This window comes from Ciona intestinalis, chromosome 11 (genome assembly GCF_000224145.3).
Source record: "Ciona intestinalis chromosome 11, KH, whole genome shotgun sequence".
Taxonomy (NCBI): Eukaryota; Metazoa; Chordata; class Ascidiacea; order Phlebobranchia; family Cionidae; genus Ciona; species Ciona intestinalis.
Genome location: NC_020176.2, coordinates 4727806 through 4747754, shown reverse-complemented (window position 1 = coordinate 4747754; position 19949 = coordinate 4727806). Strand labels below are relative to the sequence as shown.

The window sequence follows — 19949 nt, the reverse complement described above, 5'->3', positions numbered from 1 at the left end:
GTCATACATGCTACGGGATATTTTTTTAAACAGTACATTTTAAAAATCATAAATAATTTTCGAAGTTGTGTCATCGAAAAAATGTCATCATTTTTTGGTTAAACTGATATAGAAGATATTTTGAACATAGAAACATCATTAACACGCGGATTTCTGTGCCACCATGTTTTGCGCCCAATCTTGCGGCAGGTTCAATCCAGATTGTAAAACTTTGATGCAATCGCCACAACCGGATATACAAGCAGTAAATGGGGACAAGATGACCCAGAGTACAGCGCATAGCAACCCCACGGGAATTGCAATCACCAGTAAAACTATCAGCCAGAATAGTGTCCACAGCCAAGAGCAGTTTGCCATGGTGTTTGTCTATTTATAAATATTTGTTTATAGGTATATAGGTTTATAAATCTGAGTGGAAAGGATCATAATTCTTCTTCTGTTATAGTATACTATACTAAATTATTTTTGCGCGTACATGTATAATAGAATTACTAATGGAAATTTGGACTTTCCAGTCCATATGTATCTGCGTGAAATATGCTTTTATCTTTCCACTTCCATTGCATTGATTTTGCAGTAGCGCGTATAAAGCCGACATTTACTAACAGTAAACGAAGGCGCAATGGGCCAACTCTGGCCACCAGAAAAATATTATTTAAATCTAAACTTAAGGGCAAGTAAAACTGTACTGAGAATCTGTGTCTAACTTTTGCATAAACTATGAACATTACACCTTTATAGAATAGGCGCAATTTTATTTAAACGCAAGTCACCTATACGCAGCAGTTTCTTAACTGATGTTTCGAACCTCGCCCTTAAAGAATGTCACTGTCTGTCTGGTAATCTAACCCCAGCCAATGATAACATTGTTTATTTACACCTAAAACACGACTACAAAACCTAAAACGCATTTCTGTATATCTCTAGTTTCAATATAGCTGTGAACCGCAAGTTTCGCGCATATGCGCTACTAAGGAAATGCACTTTGAGTTTCAAACGCAGGATATGCTGACGTTGGTGTTAAAGACCAATGTTACATAGCTACATACTTGGGCGACCTCAACCGATATCACTTCTTCTCATACGTCCAGTTGATCGAACACAATACAGGACTGGTGTCCGATTTCACCTTTTAAAAGCAACTGGAGTTCTAAAGGTGTAATCAGGCGTTGAGCTGAAATTACAACGCTGGGTGTTGGATACATTGGGTTGCAAAATATTTAAGTATGGGGTGACGCGTAACTCTGACCTATTTCTTGCCCCCTTGTTGTTACGCGCCATAGGACCTCACAAGATAGAAAAAAGCATAATTTTTTATTTAGGTTTGGTTGGTTACATTTGGGCAATAGTGCTTTGTTTTATTTGTCCCACAATACTATGTTCAAATGCAAACACAAAGAAGAGTTTCAGTTTAAAACTTGCTCATTACTATTGCAACCGACGTATACCGGGTTCAAGGCTCACCCCAGTGACTTTTCTGGCTCGTACTTTCCAAGCGTAGAGCAAGATTTTGTTAAATGCGAGCAGTAGAAGCTACTGCACAAACGGTAAAGTAGGGTATTAGGCAAATTTTTGAAACAAACTGTTTTAAATGTTCCCACATATTACAACCAAAAACATAAAATATTTACTTGTAAATGTGTAATTGGCGTTCTTTTATGCAGTTGTGGGTTAATGTAAGTATAGACAATTCATATAACATCTTTTAAGAGCAAATTCATATTTTCCAAGCTAAAAATAAACGTTTTTGCTTTATTTTACTTTATTCATATCTTAATTTCACAACCATTCATTCAAATGTAAGATTTCTATGGATTGGTAAGTTCGGTGTGTTACGAAACAATATATAGCAATTGTGACGTCAAACGCGTCGAACCAACCACGTTGCGCCTAATGTATGAATGAGCCGCGGATCTAAATCCATGGGACGTCAATCAAAGTGCTTAAGTAGAAACATTTGGGACACGTATAAAAGTCCAGGGAATAAATTAAAGTTATATACACGATGTAGGGGCTATATCATTCTATATCATGTGGATTTTAAGAAGATATAGCAAAACAGACGTGCTATTAGTTATAATTTAGTTGCTTTAGTATTTATATATGAGACATAACATGTTAGTTTTTCGTGTGTGATAAATATAAGCGAAGAAATACGCGACCGCAAACCGAGAAAAGGAAAACGGTTTTATTTAGTTAATATTAAAAGAGAGTTGTGCAACTAAATTATAAGAGGTGTATACATATCAAAAAATATATATATATATGTACATTTTCATTTGAAATGTATTAAAATGGCACAGTATTGTATACTTATTTACGCATTTATATTCGTTAAATCTGTATGAGTTGCAGGTTTATAAATTATAAACAATAATATCATATATTAGACTTAAAACAGAATGTGTTTACATATTTAGCTGGAAAAATAATCCACAGTTTGTTCTTGTTAAAGCAGAATTTTTATAAAATTAGTATTTTGAAAGCTGGTACATATTAGTATAATTAATGTCGATTGTATGAAGAAATAGATATTTGTAGAAGATTTGCGAAACAACATAAAGATGCATTTTATTTCCTTGCCTTCATTATTTATGTTAACCTTATTAGTGGTGTCACATTTACAGTATACAGGTGAGGTTTCTTTGTGTATTAATATTAGTTGTTGTTTTGTTTTGGATTATTCAATGAAATAGTATATATAGTACTGTGGGGGAAGGGGGGACACCTTTAGGGGACCTAATATTCAAATATCCTGATCAAGTTTTAAACAATAAACAACGGTTTATGGAAGTCGTGAGAATATGGTTTTATTATTCTTTGAATGTCCCCCCACCCTTCTGTATATATGTGGGACACACTTTCATTCCATATTCTCCTCCAATTTAGTTGTAAACAAAAAACATTTAAAGAATTCTTAAACTGTATCCTCACGGCTCCCATAGGCCGTTGTTAAATGTTTAAAACACGATCAGGATACTTGGATATTATGTGCTAAAGGTGTCTCGTCTCCCTCCACCCTGATTTATATATATTTAATGCGTTGCCAAATTTATATTAACAAATTGGTCAGCACACTTACCATTCGTAAAATTATTTTTTTTGATAATGGCAATTACAACGTGTTTGGTTTAAAGATTTATATATGTACCAATTATATTTAGGACCAAAGCATTTTATAGCCTGACATTTATTCATACGTGATACGTCATATTCATCTTATTCACTTTCACCCCACAGATGCCATTGGTGTTATGTCAATTGATCTCGGGTCAGAGTGGGTCAAAGTTGCCATTGTCAAACCTGGGGTGCCCATGGAAATTGTATTAAACAAGTAAATATGTTTAATTATTTGACCTGAAATGTTGGAAAAAGAGATGTTTTAATAAACCTATGGGTTTTGACATCATAAACAAATATGTTTAACTTAAAAGATTATTAAGAATTGGGTATTTAGTTCTTTATACATTGGCATAATGCTACAAGACTTAAACCCTATGACCCGAGCTTGCGGAGATCGCATACATTACGAATAACCGCATAAAATAAATAAAGGTATATACTCCGCTGCTGTAGGCATGTCAATATTAATCTTCTACAACAAAATAATATAAAGTCCATGATTTCTTCAATGTTGCTTTTACTGCTTCTATGGCCGCTGTTTCACATCTGTATGATGGTGTTGAATCTGGTATATTTTAATGACTGATTAATTTTTTACCACTTTTTTCAGAGAGTCGAAAAGGAAAACAGAAGTTGCTGTTTATTTACGCAACGGGGAGCGAGAATTTGGGAGCGCTGCTGTGGGGAAGGTAAGGATGTGTTGTTGGTAATCACAATATATTTTTCACACGTATGTTTATATCAGTAGTTTAGCAGTGAAAAAATACACAGTTCCGGTCATTTTAAGGTGTGCAACTCTGGCCTTCATCTTTTCTCCAATCATACCTGACCTGTGTTTGTATCAGTAGTTTCAAAATGAAATTAAAAAAAGTACAACTCTGTCCTAAAGCTTACGTCCGCACAATTATATTATGTAACCTGACCTATGGCTATGTCTATTCAGTCTATATCAGAAGTTCTGCAGGGAGAGAAAAAAATACACAGATTCAGCCACGGTCATTTTAAGGTGTACAACTCTGGCCTAAATTCATTGTGGATGACATAACATGATGAAGGCCCTCACTCATATAGAATAGACCAAAGAACAAAATGTTTTAGTTATCATTAAAAATCCCCACCTTTTCCAGGGAGTTCGATTTCCGAAGAATACTTACCTTTACCTGCAAGAACTCTTGGGGAAAAGCCTTGACCATCCGATGGTCCAACTTTATCAGAAGCGATTCCCGTACCATCATCTTATGAATGATCCGGAAACTGGCACCGTGACTTTCCTGTGAGTTTAGACTTTAAAGCTTATGTTTGTAACAAATTAAGGGATGAAATGTTGTGTTTCAATTGGTGTATTTCTGCAGCTATTTGCTATTATGTCAACAATGTCAGTAATTGAGTAGTCGGGGATGATATTATATACTGCACTTGTCTCTTATACATAAGTGGTAACATACTAAACATAGGATAAAATACAGATAGAAGTGGATAAAATTGAGTATGGATTAACCATATTATTGTAAAAACTCTTTTTGTTGAACAGTTGTTTTTGTTGTTCTTATTCTTTGTACTGTTAGGTTCCAAACATATCAATTCTAAAACTTCACAATTCAAGGCTCTAGGCCACAACCGAGTTATTGCAGTTTCGAATTACGTGGCCTTTAATAAGACCTATGTTGGTTTATTAATTTACTCTTCATCCCAGCCACGACGCAGAGAAAGCCATCATGTATTCACCCGAGGAATTAATGGCGATGATGTTGAATCATTCAAGGAACATGGCAGAGGAATATGCACGTACGTGTTTATATGTTTTCTATGAATTTTTTTTGTAAAATTTTTAACCTTTTTTAGGCGTCCCTTTTAAGGGTTATAGATTACCAATCAATCTTTGAATTTTATGTTAGTAATTGTGTCATCTATAATATATGGTTTACTGCTGCATAAATCCCAGGTCCTATGATATGTATCATTGTAAGACTTGTATGTAATAGATTAGATATGATCAGTTGAGTAGTTATTTACAGAGTTTAAACATCAAACTATTTAATTATTCATGATATAATGTTGAACGTATCATGATAGTTATTATGCCACATATTCTTATAAATATGAACTGAATAACATCCTTCTCATCTTGTACAGTATTTTAATAATTATAATCAAACCTTTACAGAACAACCAATAGATGCTTGTGTTCTTACTGTCCCTGCTTATTTCAACCAAGCTGAAAGAAAGTCCCTTCTATACGCTGCAGACCTTGCTGGGTTGAAGATTGCCCAACTTATGGATGATAACACAGCAGGTGGTTATTATGATGCTTAGGTTTAAATATTGTTGGGGCAGTTTATTTCCTTTTAGTAATATAAGGGTGAGGTTATTAGTAAGGCACACCTTAGACATGGTATCCAGGTCCATTACCCCAACACCCAGGATGCTACCCACTAGACCCCACTGAGACAGTTTATGGACACTCAATAATAGAGATTTTATTCTAAAAAAGTTAGGTTCTCAGTAAGGTACACCAGAGACCTAGGTTACAGAATTATTACTAAACTATTTCATCAACTTTCATAACTAATCCTTTCAAACAGCTGCATTAAACTACGGTGTGTTCCGGCGCAATGATATAAACACAACAGCGACTTACATGATGTTCTACGACATGGGCGCTAGCAGCACAATTGCCACTATTATATGTAAGTTGTTGTTGACTTATAATTTGTGTTAACTTATTCATTTCAACACTGGGTTATTGGAAATACTTGTGTATAAAAAGACTCAGGAAACCACTGCCTTTTATTTACTTTACCAGTGGTAAAAAAACATTAAGTATCAATTTTTTATAAACTTCCGGAGGAACATCCAAAACAACAGGGAGTTTGCAAATAAGTGTAAAATAGTAAATTAGTAAAACGAGAAAATAATCCTCCTGACTCTATAACTTTGCGTCAGTGAATGCCAACAAGGGTTACCCCTAGTCCAAGACTCGTTACATAGCCTACCCTCTACACCTTTATATTGTTTCACCCCAAACCTCTCCCCAGCTTACCAAGTTGTGAAAGTGAACGGGGTAGCTGACCCCCAACTATCGGTGAAGGGTGTCGGGTTCGATCGAACTTTGGGTGGATTGGAGATGGAGCTAAGGCTGAGGGATCTACTTGTTAAGGTGGGAAAGCATTGCTAAATTTAACAAGCTAATTTTCTAAACAATGTTTGTGTAATATAATAAGTTTTAATGTATTTTGATCCTAAAAATTATGTTTTGCAAGTTTGAATAGTAAAGAAAAAACAATCACCCACAAAGTTACTTTTAATTCACATTTTCAGCAGTAATTTTATTTTTATTATTTTTAAACAACTTTAGTGATATTAAGGACAACTGTTGCATTATGATGTCATAATAATCCATTATCCTCAGTTGTTTAACGAGAAGAAGAAGACGAGTAGTGATGTCACAAAGAACCCTCGTTCGATGGCCAAGTTATTGAAGGAAGCACGAAGATTGAAGAAAGTATTGAGCGCTAATGTTGACCACATGGCACAGGTGAGTAGGGGGTTGATGGACATTGTTTGTGGCTGGACATGAAATTTTGTGTACCATTTTCTGTCTACTATTGGCTGAAGACATTGTCTGTAATAGTTTACAGTTGTAATTATGAGCAACTACTGTGTTATTGGGATTATTTAACAGAAAATGCAACACTGTTAAATGTTTAGTGTGTTTTTACTAAAAATGGCAGTGACAACATATAGATGCAGTTATCTAATTCTGTATGGCTAGCTATGTATGTCAGTTTGTGGTTATATTCATTATGACATCATCATATCCATTATGACATCATCATACCCATTATGACATCACAGGTGGAAGGATTAATCGACGACGAAGATTTCCGTGCGAAAGTAACGAGGGAGGATTTTGAATCGTTGTGCGAGGATTTGTGGGCGAGGGTCGCGCAACCCATGAAGGACGCCATCGAGGCCTCGGAGCTTACTATGGTGGGTGGGGTTAAAGGAGGGGATTATAGGGGGTGGGGGTAGGGTTATAATGGGGCCGGAGCTTACTGTGGTGGGTTGGTTATAATGGGGTGCTTTAGAGGTGCGGGAATATGAGGTAGTGAAGGGTCATGTTTGTTATTAAATACTTAATTTACAGTGTGCCAATGTCTGGAAACTTGACTTATTTTTATTCCTGGTTACCATTCCCAAGCCCACGGTTGCTGAAAGGTGCTAGTGTGAGGGGTCAAAGCACTTGATCAGCGGATTTTCTGAGAACTCATCCTATATATTTCCCCCAGGATTTAATGAACCAGATTCTCTTAGTTGGAGGAGGAACTCGGGTTCCTAAGGTTCAAGAAATCTTGTTGAAAGAATCCGGAAAGTAAGAATTAGAATATTTCATTTTTATATAAACTCAATTTTAGCATAAAAACATCTGGGCATCAGTGTTACACACAAGGATATGGGTTTCATGGCTTTCATTTCTCAGCACAAAAGATAACAAATATAAATTGTCGTATCTCAATGATGGCATTTACATTTCGGTTCTTTAATTGTTTAATCGTCACATTGCAATGGTAACGACAATCAATATAAAGGGCACACCACTGTTTAATTTTGTTTTAAATGGTATGGACTCTGTAGGTTTTATATAAGGGTATTGAATAGTTAAGGACCACTATATTAAATTAAAATAGATTTATTTCAATTTATCTGACTTTGGAAAAGGAATTTTCCGTATATTTTTAAGGTCGGTTGACACTGCGTTAAATTAAAGTAGATTCAATACCATTTTAACCTTAATGTTTTCCAAACAGAGCTGACCTTGGTAAAAGCATCAACGCCGACGAAGCTCCAGCGTTGGGAGCTTCCTATCAAGCAGCTGCTGCTTCTAATGTTTTCAGAGTTAAAACTTTCCATGTCAAGTCAGGAGCAGTTTATCCTATTGAGGTTTGTGGGATAATCATTATACTTATACGAGTTGGTTAAAAAAAGGTCTCAGTCGTGCCTCATTTAGGACCTATATATAAACTGCCTCAGTCGTGTCTAGTGGGTAGCACTCTGGTTGTTGGGGTAATAGACATAAATCCCAGGTCTCAGGTGGCTCACTGAAGACCTCACCCTTATAGAACAGAATCTCTATTATTGAGTGTCTATAAACAGCCTCAGTGGGGTCTAGATGGTAGCACCCTGGGTGTTGGTGTAATAGACCAACATCCCAGGTCTCAGGTGTGCCTCACTGAAGACCTCACCCTTATAGAATAGAATCTCTATTATTGAGTGTCTTTAAACTGCCTCTGTGGGGTCTAGATGGTAGCACCCTGGGTGTTGGTGTAATAGACCAACATCCCAGGTCTCAGGTGTGCCTCACTGAAGACCTCACCCTTATAGAATAGAATCTCTATTATTGAGTGTCTTTAAACTGCCTCTGTGGGGTATAGTGGGTAGCACCCTGGTTGTTGGGGTAATAGACCTACATCCCAGATCTCAGGTGTGCTAGAATAGACTATAATCTAAATTATGATATCAACTGTCAGTAAATTGGATTAAGTTTAATGCAGGATTTTGGCAACGGCTTACTTAGTAATGCTTATTTAACTGTTATAAAAGTGGTGGTAGTTATGTTTATGGCAGTGTATGAAGTAAAGTAGCAACCCACAACCACACAGTGATGAGAGTTAGCTGGTGTATAATCTGCCAGCTCTATCGTCATTGTATTGTTGTGCTTTGTGTATTCAACACTATGTGTGGCTTGTTCTTGATCTCAGTAAGTGGTTACTAAGTGTTTGATCATGTTTTAGGGTTTTACATAACTTTAGTTATATATGGAATAGTTTCTTATGTTTCCTTTCTATATGGGTGAGGATACTCATAGAAGGCTATGAGACAGATTTAGGCCTGAGTTGGCCCATTACCCTAACATTGTATATGCACATTCTATTCTATATGGGTGAAGTCCTACAGTGAGGCAAGCTATGGGACCTGGGATTTAGACCAGAGTTTACCCAAAGTGCTACAGTTGTCTCAGGGGTTCAGAACATGTCCTACTATAAACAGGTTAATGGAGTTAACATTATTTTCTCACCCCCATAAACATTGTGTCACAGATTGAGTTCGATCGTCGCACCACCTCTGATGACGGAAGCGAAAACGTGAAACAAGTTAAGCGAACATTGTTTCAACGAAACAATCCTTATCCTCAACGTAAAGTCATCACCTTTAACAGGTGGGTGGTCTATATTGATAAAATAGGACTGTTTTAAGGGAGGTCTCAACCCATGTTGAGCTATTACATTTCAGCCATTAAAAAAAATAACCAAAAGAAATAATATTTAAAAAAGCTAAAAAACATAATTGAATCTTAAAATGTACAGTCAATAGCATTTTAACTAAATGATGAAATGTGATACAGTTACTTGTATCTAAACTCTGATTAATTTTTTGTTCAAGAATTCTTCTACAATGTCAGTGTTTCACTTTGTGATACTGAGTGTATGAAATTGTTTAAAACTGTTCACAAAAACTAGATACTATTTAATATTATTCATCTTTTTCCAGATTTTATGAAGATTTCAACTTCAGCGTAAATTACGGAGATCTAAGTTTCATCACAAATGAGAAAGAGTGAGTCTAAATATCCAGTTGTTTTCAGTACAAACATAACATTTTATATATATGACACATCTTTTTTTGTTATTATATCTGAAAATATCTGAAGATTTTGTTATTATATCCAAAAAAACGTAACAGAGTTCTGGCCTGAATTCCATTTGTCTTCTATTTGAATACAGTTGGAATTTAATTTATTTCGATCTAGGAATGTATTTACAAGGTTACTTTGTTTATATCTCATTATCTCTTACATTGTTTTCCTGGAAATTTATAAAATTTCAGAAAGTTAATCTATGGAAATTTATATAGGGGACTATTATAGAGCCATGATAAAAGTATTCTATTTTTTTCAAATAATTTATCGGTATGTTTTCCCTCCAGGAGATTTGATCGAAGTATATCACAAGTGTCGCTAACAGGGGTGGCTGAAGCTCATGCCAAATATGGGGAGGATAATGACACGGAGTCAAAAGGGGTGAAGGCTCATTTTAGAATGGATGAGAGCGGGGTCCTTAACCTAGAAAGTGTAAGATTTATACTTGATTTGTTAATGAATTAATGTAACTTATTCATCCCGCATGACGAGGCAATGACAGTCGTTATTCATACACCTAGTGCCCGCTTATGAGTTACCACATATGTGACTTTGTTTGTGGTAATTATTTTTTTGTATGACTGATAAATTGGAAAACCTATTACTTTCTAGTTACCACTTCTGTAACTTTGTGTTACAATTATAAGCAAAAGGAAATGTTTAATACATTTATCCAACAATAAAATTAACTTTTTTGTTCTCTAACTTAAGGTTGAATCAGTTTACGAGGTGAATAAAACCGTGGAAGCGAACGTTACTGATACACAAGACGAAGATTCAACTTTGCAAAGTAAGTTATGGATCTGTATGTTTGATGCATGTTTGTATGTATGTCTGTATACTGTATTGTATATTTGTTTGGAGTAAGTTTTTTAGAAACACCAAACGTCAGTTAAGGCTTTGTTGGTTTCATGACTTTAGAAATTAAAAATTCTCCGGTATATTGTTTATCTTATACCAGTACTCAATAGATATCTAGCCGTTCTATGTTGTGCAAGCATCATATATTCCTTCATACGGTGTAATTGTTTCCATGCATGTCCTATACCTGACCCAACATGCCACATTTTGGTCCCAACATGCCACATTTTGATCACTAGAGTTAAGCATGTAACATCACAGCCCCTTGCTGTTAAACCAAGACCTAAAAAAGATCAAATTTCAATTTAAAACTTAAATTTGAATTTGGAAAACAGCAACTCTGGTTTTGGAGCCAAATCAATTTCCTGAGGGCCTAGACAAACCATGAGGTTTAGGCCTTATCTCAACTAATTGCTAGTGTTATAATCTTATAGATATGTGTTTTTTTATATTACAGTAGATAGTAGGTATATGTTATATAGTAGGTCATATGTTAAGACATACATGTTCGCACGTTCTCTTTTATTATAATATTCTAAACCTCTCTTTGTGAAACTAATATTAATGTAGTTATGAGGCAATTGTAGCAACTACATAAAACCGGGTGTTTATGTAGAAATTAAAGATGGCCTTTCTAACTTGTTTGGTGGATCCGATTCATCTAACTCAACTGAATCAGGTAGTTTAATAACTAACTTCTGCTGTTTTATAACTTCAGTGGGTGTTGGGGTAATGGGGAAAATCTGGCCTAACTCCAGACAAGGGCCTCACCCACAAATAATAAAAAAAAAAACTTCTGTTGTTGCCTTAACTAACATATTGATGTGCGGGCTATATTGTAGCAGGTAACGTTGCGTGCTTTGTGTTTTAGTTGTCAGGTACTTGCATTGTAACCGAAGGATCCCGGGTCCAATGCTCCACATTGTCACCAATACTGCAGTGTATGGATAAGCAAGCTTACAGCTGTTTACAGATTTTTGTTTTTTTTTATAATAAAACCAAACAATTTCTAGAAAAATCAGATTCTGATAAAAAAACAGAAGAGGAAAAAACAAAAGAAAAAAAATCTGATGAATCGAAACCGGAAGTTGACGAGAAAACAAAAACTAACGAGAAAAATGGTAAGAAATGAAAGAAATTAAAATGGTTATTTTTTTGTTCACATGCAGTTAAAAGGTAACAAAAAGTCACAAATTATTGTAAAAATCGAATATTTTTTAATTCCAAAATATAATTTAATATTTTATTTTCTCAGAAACCAAGACGGAGAAGAGATTTATCAAAGTAAAGAAGTCGTTCACCCTCGGGATGAACGTTTCAAGCATTGATCATGAGGAGCCGTCGGCCGTTCATAAACATATGTCAAGTGAAAAGTAAGTTGCTATGCATTTCATTAAGTGAACTTTTAAGTTTTAGTAAAAATTTAAAGTTTTAAAGGCATTTAATTAAGTTTAAGTAAGCGACTTTTTACTCAGTGAAAAGTAATGCTGCTGTAGGACCTCACCCATATAGAATAAAATAATGGTAGATCGGGAAAAAATATCCACAATCACCAACCACTACAACTTGTATGCAGATTGAACGAATTATCAGCACGAGATGCGTTGAAACTCGCACGAGAAGTCGCCATCAACAAACTTGAGTCGTATATTTACGATAAACGTGATAAACTTTACCAGGTGGGGTGGTTTTGCTTTGTTTTTTTTGCTATTAAAAAATTTGGAAAAATGTTTTTTTGAAAAAAATTATTGCTACAGCTTTTTGAAGAATAAAATATATACAATGTTAATTAAATTTATTGTTAATTAAAAGTAGTGGATTTTGCCAAAGTTTTGACTTTTATGGCAGTTTGTTTTTCGAGTGAGATATCAAAAGTCTTTTCTGGATTGACAAATATTTAGGATGGCAGTTTTTACCATGGCAAGCAATACATTTATTTGAATACAAATATTAAAACCATTAAAAATGTTTTAAAAATTCTAAAAATATGGATATTTTTATGTTTTTGTCAAATTTTTACAACTTTTGTTTTGATTGGTCAAATTAGGAGGAATATGAACATGCGTTGACCAATGAGGAGAAAGAATCGATAACAGCTGCTTTAACGGAGGCTTCTGATTGGATGGATGAATTGGAGGGAGAACCTGCACCTGAGGTGACGGTTTAAATATTTTCTTTTTTTTTTTTTTTTTCTCATATTGTACTTTTTATTATTTTTTTATTCCAATTTGTTTTTTGTACACTTGTTATCAAATGCAATGTCCTATATATTTTGTTTTTATATTTTCCTACCACAGGTGTTTAACGATAAACGACAAGCATTAAAAGATCTTGCACGACCGTGGTTGATGAGAGTCAAGTTACGACAAGATGTTGTTCCACTTATGGAGGTGGGTAGTAGTAGTGGGGGTGTGTGTGTTTGATATGATATAATCCATGCAGAAGTCTCAATGGTAGTGGTCAGTGGCCAGGAGGGTGTTTATGGGGTCGCGACCCCCCCTCTTTTAAACCAAACAAAAATTAAACAAATAATAAAAAAAAAAATTGAAAATTTTTTGATTAAACCCAGTATCAAGAATTGAGCTCAGTATATTTCCAATAACGATACAACCACTGAGCCATGGTACCGGGCTAAAGTTGATTTACTCTGTTTGTTTATTGTTTCCACTTCAATTTCCAATTCAGATAAAAAATCTTTTTTTTTTATGAACCGATTTTTAATTTTTTTATTGCCCCCCAGGATTTAGAAAGCAGTTTCAATTATTCCATGCATTTCCTGCAAGCTGTGCTAGCTCTACCAGAAGAAGCACAAATCTACACACCTGTGGAAATTAAAACCCTTACGGATCTCCTCTCAGAAACTATTGTAAGCTCTTAGATTTTTAGTTTTTTAATTTACTTTCCCAAAATTTTTGGAGACTTTTCATTAATTAACTACAAATTTTCTGTGAAAATAGTTTTTTAAACTGTTGACCTATTTTATTTTTTTTGGTTGAGACATTTTTGTAAAACTTGCTTCATTTTTATTTCTTTAAATTTAACTTCTTTTTCATATAAATTTTTAGTTGTTTTAGTAATTGTTTTTACTTATTCCAGACTTGGAAAAACGAAACTGTGAAAGCTGAGTCTAAACTTCAACCGAACGAGGACCCCGTGCTTAAACCTGATGATGTTCGGCAGAAGATGTTTGAACTTAATAGAGAGGTGGGAGGGGGGGCGTTTGGGGTTGGGATGGTGTGTTTGGGGTCGGGGGTGTGTTTGGGGTTGGGGGGTGCGTTTAGTGGGTGGCATGGGAGGGGGAGGGATGTAAGTGCAACTAAAACTCAGTCAGTAAGTTTTGACGCTAAAGGAACAATAAACAAAAGCTGGTCCAATAACTGATAAATTTGTTGTTTTTTTGATAAAGTGAGGTATTTAACTTTTTACTATTGTGTATGTGTATTTATGGGTTGTCTATATTGTCAGCTACATAGTTTATAATTTATTTACATTTTACAGCAGATATTTTCGGGTTTCAAAGAGATTAACATATTATTGTTGGTCTCATGTTTAGTTAATTAGAGCATCTACACTAACTAATACTATTTCAACTACAAACAGATGCAATATTTAATCAACAAGGCAAAGACAGCAAAACCAAAGAAACCAAAATCTGAATCGAAGAAAAATGAAACAAAACCAACAACAGGTTTGTAGTGGATTCATTTTTTATCGAGATGGTTTTTTATTAATCTGTTAATTTAATTTTAAGTGTGACGCGGTGTCGCATGTGGTGTAAACAGTAAGTACACAGCAACAATGAATCGATATCAACTCGTAGCCTTTTTTTATCCACAGTATTAGTAGTATTACTGTAGTGGGCCAACCCTGTCCTAAATCTCAGTCACCAAGTTATATAAATTGTTTTCCCATACAAAATAAAACCTCTGTGTTGGGGGTAATGAGCCAACTCTGGTCTAAATCCCAGGTTCCATGGCTTGCCTCACTGTATAACCTCACCCATATAGAATAGAATGCAAAGCAGCGGTTCCTAAACTTTTATTAACTGCCAATTATTTTGGTAATTCTCCAAGTCTTTATTGAAACGCCGAAATTTGTTTTGCGACAATATTGTGTTTAATCCACAGATGAAACCATAGAAACAACAAACAAAACAGTTGAAGACACTGCAGATAAAACCGACCAATCAGAATCGAATACCGAGGAACAATCAACCAATGAGAAAGCGGGAACTAAAGGTTTAAAAAGTCATAAAAAACATTTTATTGAATTTTTTTTTATTTAAAAAAAATTGTTTTGTTCAGCTTAACTAGCATATGTGTAGCTCGACAGGGGGCATGAGGTGTATGGATACACCTTGAGTGTATGGTGTATAAGAAGACACCCATGTTATAACTCGACAGTGAGCATGAGGTGTACAATTACACCTTATATGTACTCGAACCATAACCCAACCCCCCTATCCCAGATGCAGGTGAAGCAGAAGCCGTCACTCCACAAACCTCAACAGAAACATCAACAACAACGGAAGAGACAACAACCAAGAAACAAACAGAAGACGATAAAGAAGAATTGTAACATTAACGTTATAATAAACAACGGTGCAATCTCGTTAACATAGATTTAAAGTTCCCAGTTTTGCACGAAAATGCTGCTTGGGCCAAGTTTACCATTTAAATTAAGTATTCGTGTGTTCACTGAGTTTTCAGCGGGCAACACTGTGACATATTTCCAGTGATGCCGTGTTCGTTGTTGTTTTTGCAGTTGCCGTTGTGAAAATCATTCCTGTAACCCAAACGTTTCTGTTTAGATGAATTTATAAACCAGCAAAAAACTTTGAGTATTGAGTTTTATTTGTTGTTATGTGTTCGTATAAAGTTCTGTTTTGTTTTTATAAACCGAACCGTAAGCGAATGGCACTTTTTCATCCTTGCCTGGCGGGCAACGTTGGTCTGTTAACACATACCCTTTTTGCATGGTAAAAAGTTAATGCGAATAACGATCCGCATTAACTCATCATATTAAAACTCGCTTACCGCGTTTTTTTGCGTGGTCATTGGTGTATGCGCGTATCAACATTCAGTAAGCTTATTTTAGCGCAATATTGGTAAATCTAGTTTATAAAATAAGTTTTAACACCTCATGTTACCAACTAAATCCTGTAAAATAATACCCGAAAAAGATTAGGCTCTTAAAAAGTGAAACTGTACTTCCACCATACTTTTCTTTACTTGCATAATGCGAGTAACAACCAACCTCCTACGGCAGGTAACACGCTTATGACGTTATGCGTGTTAACTTTGTTTTTTGCGAGTAAATATGCGAGTACTTGCGCGCATAAAAGTGACCATGCAAAAAGGGTAACAGGTGCTTTTCCACCTCTTAACAAGTTACCACGTATGAAACTTTAGGGCGATTGTTGTTTCTTACGACCGATAATTTAAACAACTTATTAGTCACCGCGGAGTTGAAATGGGCCAATCCTGGGCTAAATCCACGACCATGACTTCAAACTTAGAACTTTGGTTTTCAATGCGAGTTTAAAAAAATCCAGTTATAGCAAGCCATATGCGAGGACTTTGAACGTTAAACGATGTTTGCATTATGACACCAACCATGGCTTATTGCCCCAGATACAATAAAAGTAAGACATGTTTGTTTGGTCAATAAACCCAATGTAAACTGTGATTTACCAAACGTAAGTTTTTTATTACAGTCTATCAACACGCCGTGTTGGCAACTGTCTTGTATAATAGCTGAGTTGCAATCGTTAAAATAGCTTTACTTACTCACAATAGTATTTACTGTAATGAATACTTCTTATTTTTCTATATTTCTAGATATCAATCAGAAAATCCATTTAGATTTGCTACAAAATGAAGATTATCGTTGCAAGTTACAGCAAGACTGGAACGAAAACTTTAAACGCCGCTTTGAGGGCCCTTGGATATGACGTGTATGATTTTGTTGAGAACTTCTGGTATCTTGGGGATGACTGGATGCGAATAATGAACAACGGGGGAAAAGTAGAAGATTTTAAACGGATGTATAAGGATGTGGATGTCGCTCTGGATATTCCAGTTTATTTCTTCTGGGAAGAGATACACCAAGCGTTCCCGGACGCGAAGGTTGGTTTTTAACATCCTTGTTTAGTTCTTTACGGATTGTCTAATTTGCCAGTCATACATTTTTTTTAAATTAAAAAAAACAGACATATAAATGGTTTATCACGTATTCATACACCTCATACGTTATAAAATGAGTGTCTTCTTATACACCAAACACACATGGTGTATCCATACACCTCATGCTCACTGTCGAGTTATAACATGGGTGTCTTCTTATACACCAGACACACATGGTGTGTCCATACACCTCAGGCTCACTGTTAAGTTGTAACATTGGTGTCTTCTTATACACCAGGCACACATGGTGTATTCATACACCTCATGTTCACTGTCAAGTTATAACATGAGTGTCTTCTTATACACCAGACACACATGGTGTATTTATACACATCATGTTCACTGTTGAGTTATAACATGTGTGTCTTCTTACACACCAGACAGACATGGTGTGTCCATACACCTCAGGCTCACTGTTAAGTTGTAACCTGAGTGTCTTCTTATACACCAGACACACATGGTGTATCCATACACCCCATGCTCACTGTTGAGTTATAACACGGGTGTCTTCTTAATACAGATCATTCTGACCTTAAGAGACGACGAGAGTTGGTGTAAAAGTTTGGACAAACAGATGGAAGAAATGTCTTCAAAGTCTTCGCCATTATATGTGCTTGTACAACTCATGACGTATACTGGGTTTAGATATTATAAATGGACTACCAGGGCAGGTATGAACGATTATATTGTGTACAGAATACATCGGATGTGTGTCTGGTGTACAAGGAGACACCCGTGTTATAACTTTACAGTGAACATGAGGTGTATCAATACACCATCAGTGCCTGGTGTATAAAAAGACATACACATTTCATAAAAAACTAACTGGTAACCTTTCTTTTTACTCTGACAGCTGAAGTTTGCTTGGGAACAAGAACCAAGTGGTTTTGGCAGACGGTGGACAAGAACGGTACAATACAGAAGCACGTGTTTCGTCAGCACAATGTTTATGTGCAACAGGTATGATATATAGTAGGGCGGGGAAAGTAGGGACAACTTTTTATTCTATTTTCTCGTCGCATTTAGTAGTAAAAAAAAAACATTTAAAGAATTATAGATCCGTATCCTTACGACTACCGTATACCGTTGTTAATTGTTTAAAACACGATCAGGATACTTAAATTAGTGCGGATATTTATAAGGATATTCATAGGGTGATCAGGATATTTATAAGGTGTCCCGTCTTCTCCCGCCCTACTATATGTTTTCTCCGTATACTTTTATCAAGGCACTGCATTTGACGACTATCGTTTGTCGCTAATTCCGGCAAACACAATCTTTATAACATGGGTGTTATGTTTTACACACCTCGTGCACGCCTACAAGTTACCACGCATGTAATTTATTTGTCCTCGCATGGCGGGCAACGACAGTCGTTTTAACACGAGTGTTATGTTCCATACACCCCTTGCCCGCTAATGAGTTACCACGTATAACTTTATAAACGCTAAAACTTATATTACATTCAAGAAAGCCCCCAAAAACAAGCTGTTGGTTTACAATTTGGCTGACGGTTGGGAGCCTCTCTGTAAGTTCCTTGGGAAAGATGTTCCCGATCAAGTATTTCCCCGCATGAACGTTGGTGCCACACTTGTTGCAAATATGATGGCGAAGCACCCGGTAATGAAACGAATGCAGAAGGAGTTCAAAATCTCTATGGGCATAATATCAATACTGATGTTATATGGATGCTATAAGGTTTTCAAAGGATTCACCTTCCATGCAGAGGAGACGACTTTTATGCAAAAGATTTCTTCAGTGGTTTTAAATTACTTGCCGAAAATATGGTGAAAAATATAACAACGCGTTTTGTGTTAATGATTGAAATTTAAAGGTGAGCGGTATGAGCTCAACCTTTGTACCATCAAACAGAATACCGCTTTATGTATCTACAGAAAGCAGGCATGAGCACACATGTAGGCTATATTCGCCGCTAAAGTTTATGATTTATCAGCTACATAGTTGCGGTAAAGTGCACCAGACCGTGTATAAGTAAAGTCAAATGCAACTACCGTGAAGTTGCAGCGCTGCAGGTAATAAGTTGTATTTTCTGCATGGGTGTGGTCTTGCAACAGGAACGCTATATATGGGGGCTGGTATTAGGCAAGAGTTAACCCAATACCCTAGCGCATAGATGATAGTTCGCTATGAATGCTACTCAATACAATATTTATCTTTTATATATTTATTGTTAACTAAGTCCAGCGAGTAAGAGTTTGTCGTACTATACAGTACCGAGAAAAATATAACTAAAAAACGTTAGCATTTTAGCGCGTATGTATTTTATTATAGAAGTTTAATTTTAGGTAGCATTTGCTTGTAGCATATGTTACATTAATGTTAACCGTAATAAAACTCGCGTTTATTTGACACAAGGATTGTACACGCGTTATACCAATTAAAAAATGTTCCGCTATCGTCTATGTAAAAAAGAATAACTGAAATTTAATCCCTCCGGTTAGGTTTAGTGATAGAATTAATCTTACCAAATTAAATATGAGACCAATAAGTTTGTACCCCGACATTGTCATACCAAAAGTACCATTAGGTAGGCTCGTTATAGATGCAATTAAAGTACACGGAGACCGTGTAGCTTGGGTAAGTTGTTAATATACATTATATAGCAAGTTGTAATGCTTATGATTCGCAGATTGATGTTAGCAACGGCGGCGAAAAATACTCGTTTAATAGAATCCGTAAGGCGGCGCTAAAGTGCGCAAACGCGTTATACAAAGAGGGGATCAAGCGAAACGACATCGTTGGTGTATTATGTCCTAACTCATGCCAACAGAAAATTCTTGTATTGGCCCTCGCTTTATGCGGATGCACCATCGTACCAGTCAACAATTTGTACTCAAAAGGTAATGTTCAAAACTTATATTCCCCCCACCTTATTTGTAAACCACTAACCCCTATAACCACTAACCCCCTAACCATCAACACCTAACCCCCTAACCTAGGGTTAGTGGTTAGCAAATAAGGGGGGGGGGGGGAGATTCTTCACTAGCACCCAAAACAATTAATATTTTACTGTAGCTTTAATATATACCGGTACCGATAGCGTTTTTGTAATTTGACAAATA

The 19949-nt window shown here is 35.8% G+C and overlaps 3 protein-coding genes and 1 non-coding gene across 7 annotated transcripts in view; all 4 read left to right on the top strand.

The window, feature by feature from the left end:
* The first annotated feature begins 2444 nt into the window (after positions 1–2444).
* On the top strand, positions 2445–15521 carry LOC100186888 (hypoxia up-regulated protein 1-like). 3 transcript variants are annotated; one of them, XM_002124669.4, is made up of 27 exons: positions 2445–2634; positions 3241–3334; positions 3734–3812; positions 4251–4396; positions 4817–4908; positions 5288–5416; positions 5706–5810; positions 6159–6280; positions 6533–6658; positions 6979–7113; positions 7413–7495; positions 7932–8064; positions 9222–9340; positions 9673–9738; positions 10108–10252; positions 10532–10610; positions 11298–11360; positions 11695–11802; positions 11937–12054; positions 12258–12360; positions 12729–12836; positions 12979–13071; positions 13422–13547; positions 13778–13885; positions 14282–14369; positions 14809–14919; positions 15150–15521. In XM_002124669.4, exons 1-27 carry the CDS (start codon positions 2565–2567, stop codon positions 15257–15259), a joined length of 2859 nt encoding a protein of 952 aa, XP_002124705.1. In that variant the 5' UTR covers positions 2445–2564; the 3' UTR covers positions 15260–15521. The 3 variants fall into 3 exon arrangements, with proteins under 3 accessions (XP_002124705.1, XP_018669572.1, XP_026692511.1); XM_018814027.2 differs by having other exon boundaries at positions 14809–14928; XM_026836710.1 differs by lacking the exon at positions 11298–11360 and having other exon boundaries at positions 14809–14928.
* Positions 8778–8832, top strand: mir4032 (microRNA 4032). The gene has a single exon (NR_034425.1). It is a non-coding gene; the product is annotated as a microRNA 4032 (primary transcript).
* A 975-nt stretch (positions 15522–16496) lies between the features above and the next one.
* Positions 16497–18684, top strand: LOC100175117. Of its 2 annotated transcripts, none has more exons than XM_026836748.1 (4): positions 16497–16809; positions 17387–17537; positions 17720–17826; positions 18341–18684. In XM_026836748.1, exons 1-4 carry the CDS (start codon positions 16558–16560, stop codon positions 18440–18442), a joined length of 612 nt encoding a protein of 203 aa, XP_026692549.1. In that variant the 5' UTR covers positions 16497–16557; the 3' UTR covers positions 18443–18684. The 2 variants fall into 2 exon arrangements, with proteins under 2 accessions (XP_026692549.1, XP_026692548.1); XM_026836747.1 differs by having other exon boundaries at positions 16505–16809; positions 18337–18684.
* Positions 18685–19245: 561 nt separating this feature from the next.
* The window catches only part of LOC100179929 (4-coumarate--CoA ligase 1-like), a 36238-nt gene continuing 35534 nt past the window's right edge, over positions 19246–19949 (top strand). The window contains exons 1-2 of the mRNA XM_026836723.1: positions 19246–19464; positions 19517–19727. Coding sequence (XP_026692524.1) covers positions 19363–19464; positions 19517–19727 — 313 coding nt within the window. The 5' untranslated portion in view covers positions 19246–19362. The remainder of the gene's footprint in view (positions 19465–19516; positions 19728–19949) is intronic.

Coding starts and splice junctions, on each gene's coding strand:
- LOC100186888 (XM_018814027.2), top strand. CDS start 2,565: ATGCATTTTATTTCCTTGCCTTCATTATTTATGTTAACCTTATTAGTG. Junction 5,811..6,158: donor CACAATTGCCACTATTATAT/GTAAGTTGTTGT, acceptor ACCTCTCCCCAG/CTTACCAAGTTGTGAAAGTG. Junction 12,837..12,978: donor AGGGAGAACCTGCACCTGAG/GTGACGGTTTAA, acceptor TTCCTACCACAG/GTGTTTAACGATAAACGACA.
- LOC100175117 (XM_026836747.1), top strand. CDS start 16,558: ATGAAGATTATCGTTGCAAGTTACAGCAAGACTGGAACGAAAACTTTA. Junction 16,810..17,386: donor AAGCGTTCCCGGACGCGAAG/GTTGGTTTTTAA, acceptor TTCTTAATACAG/ATCATTCTGACCTTAAGAGA. Junction 17,538..17,719: donor TAAATGGACTACCAGGGCAG/GTATGAACGATT, acceptor TTACTCTGACAG/CTGAAGTTTGCTTGGGAACA.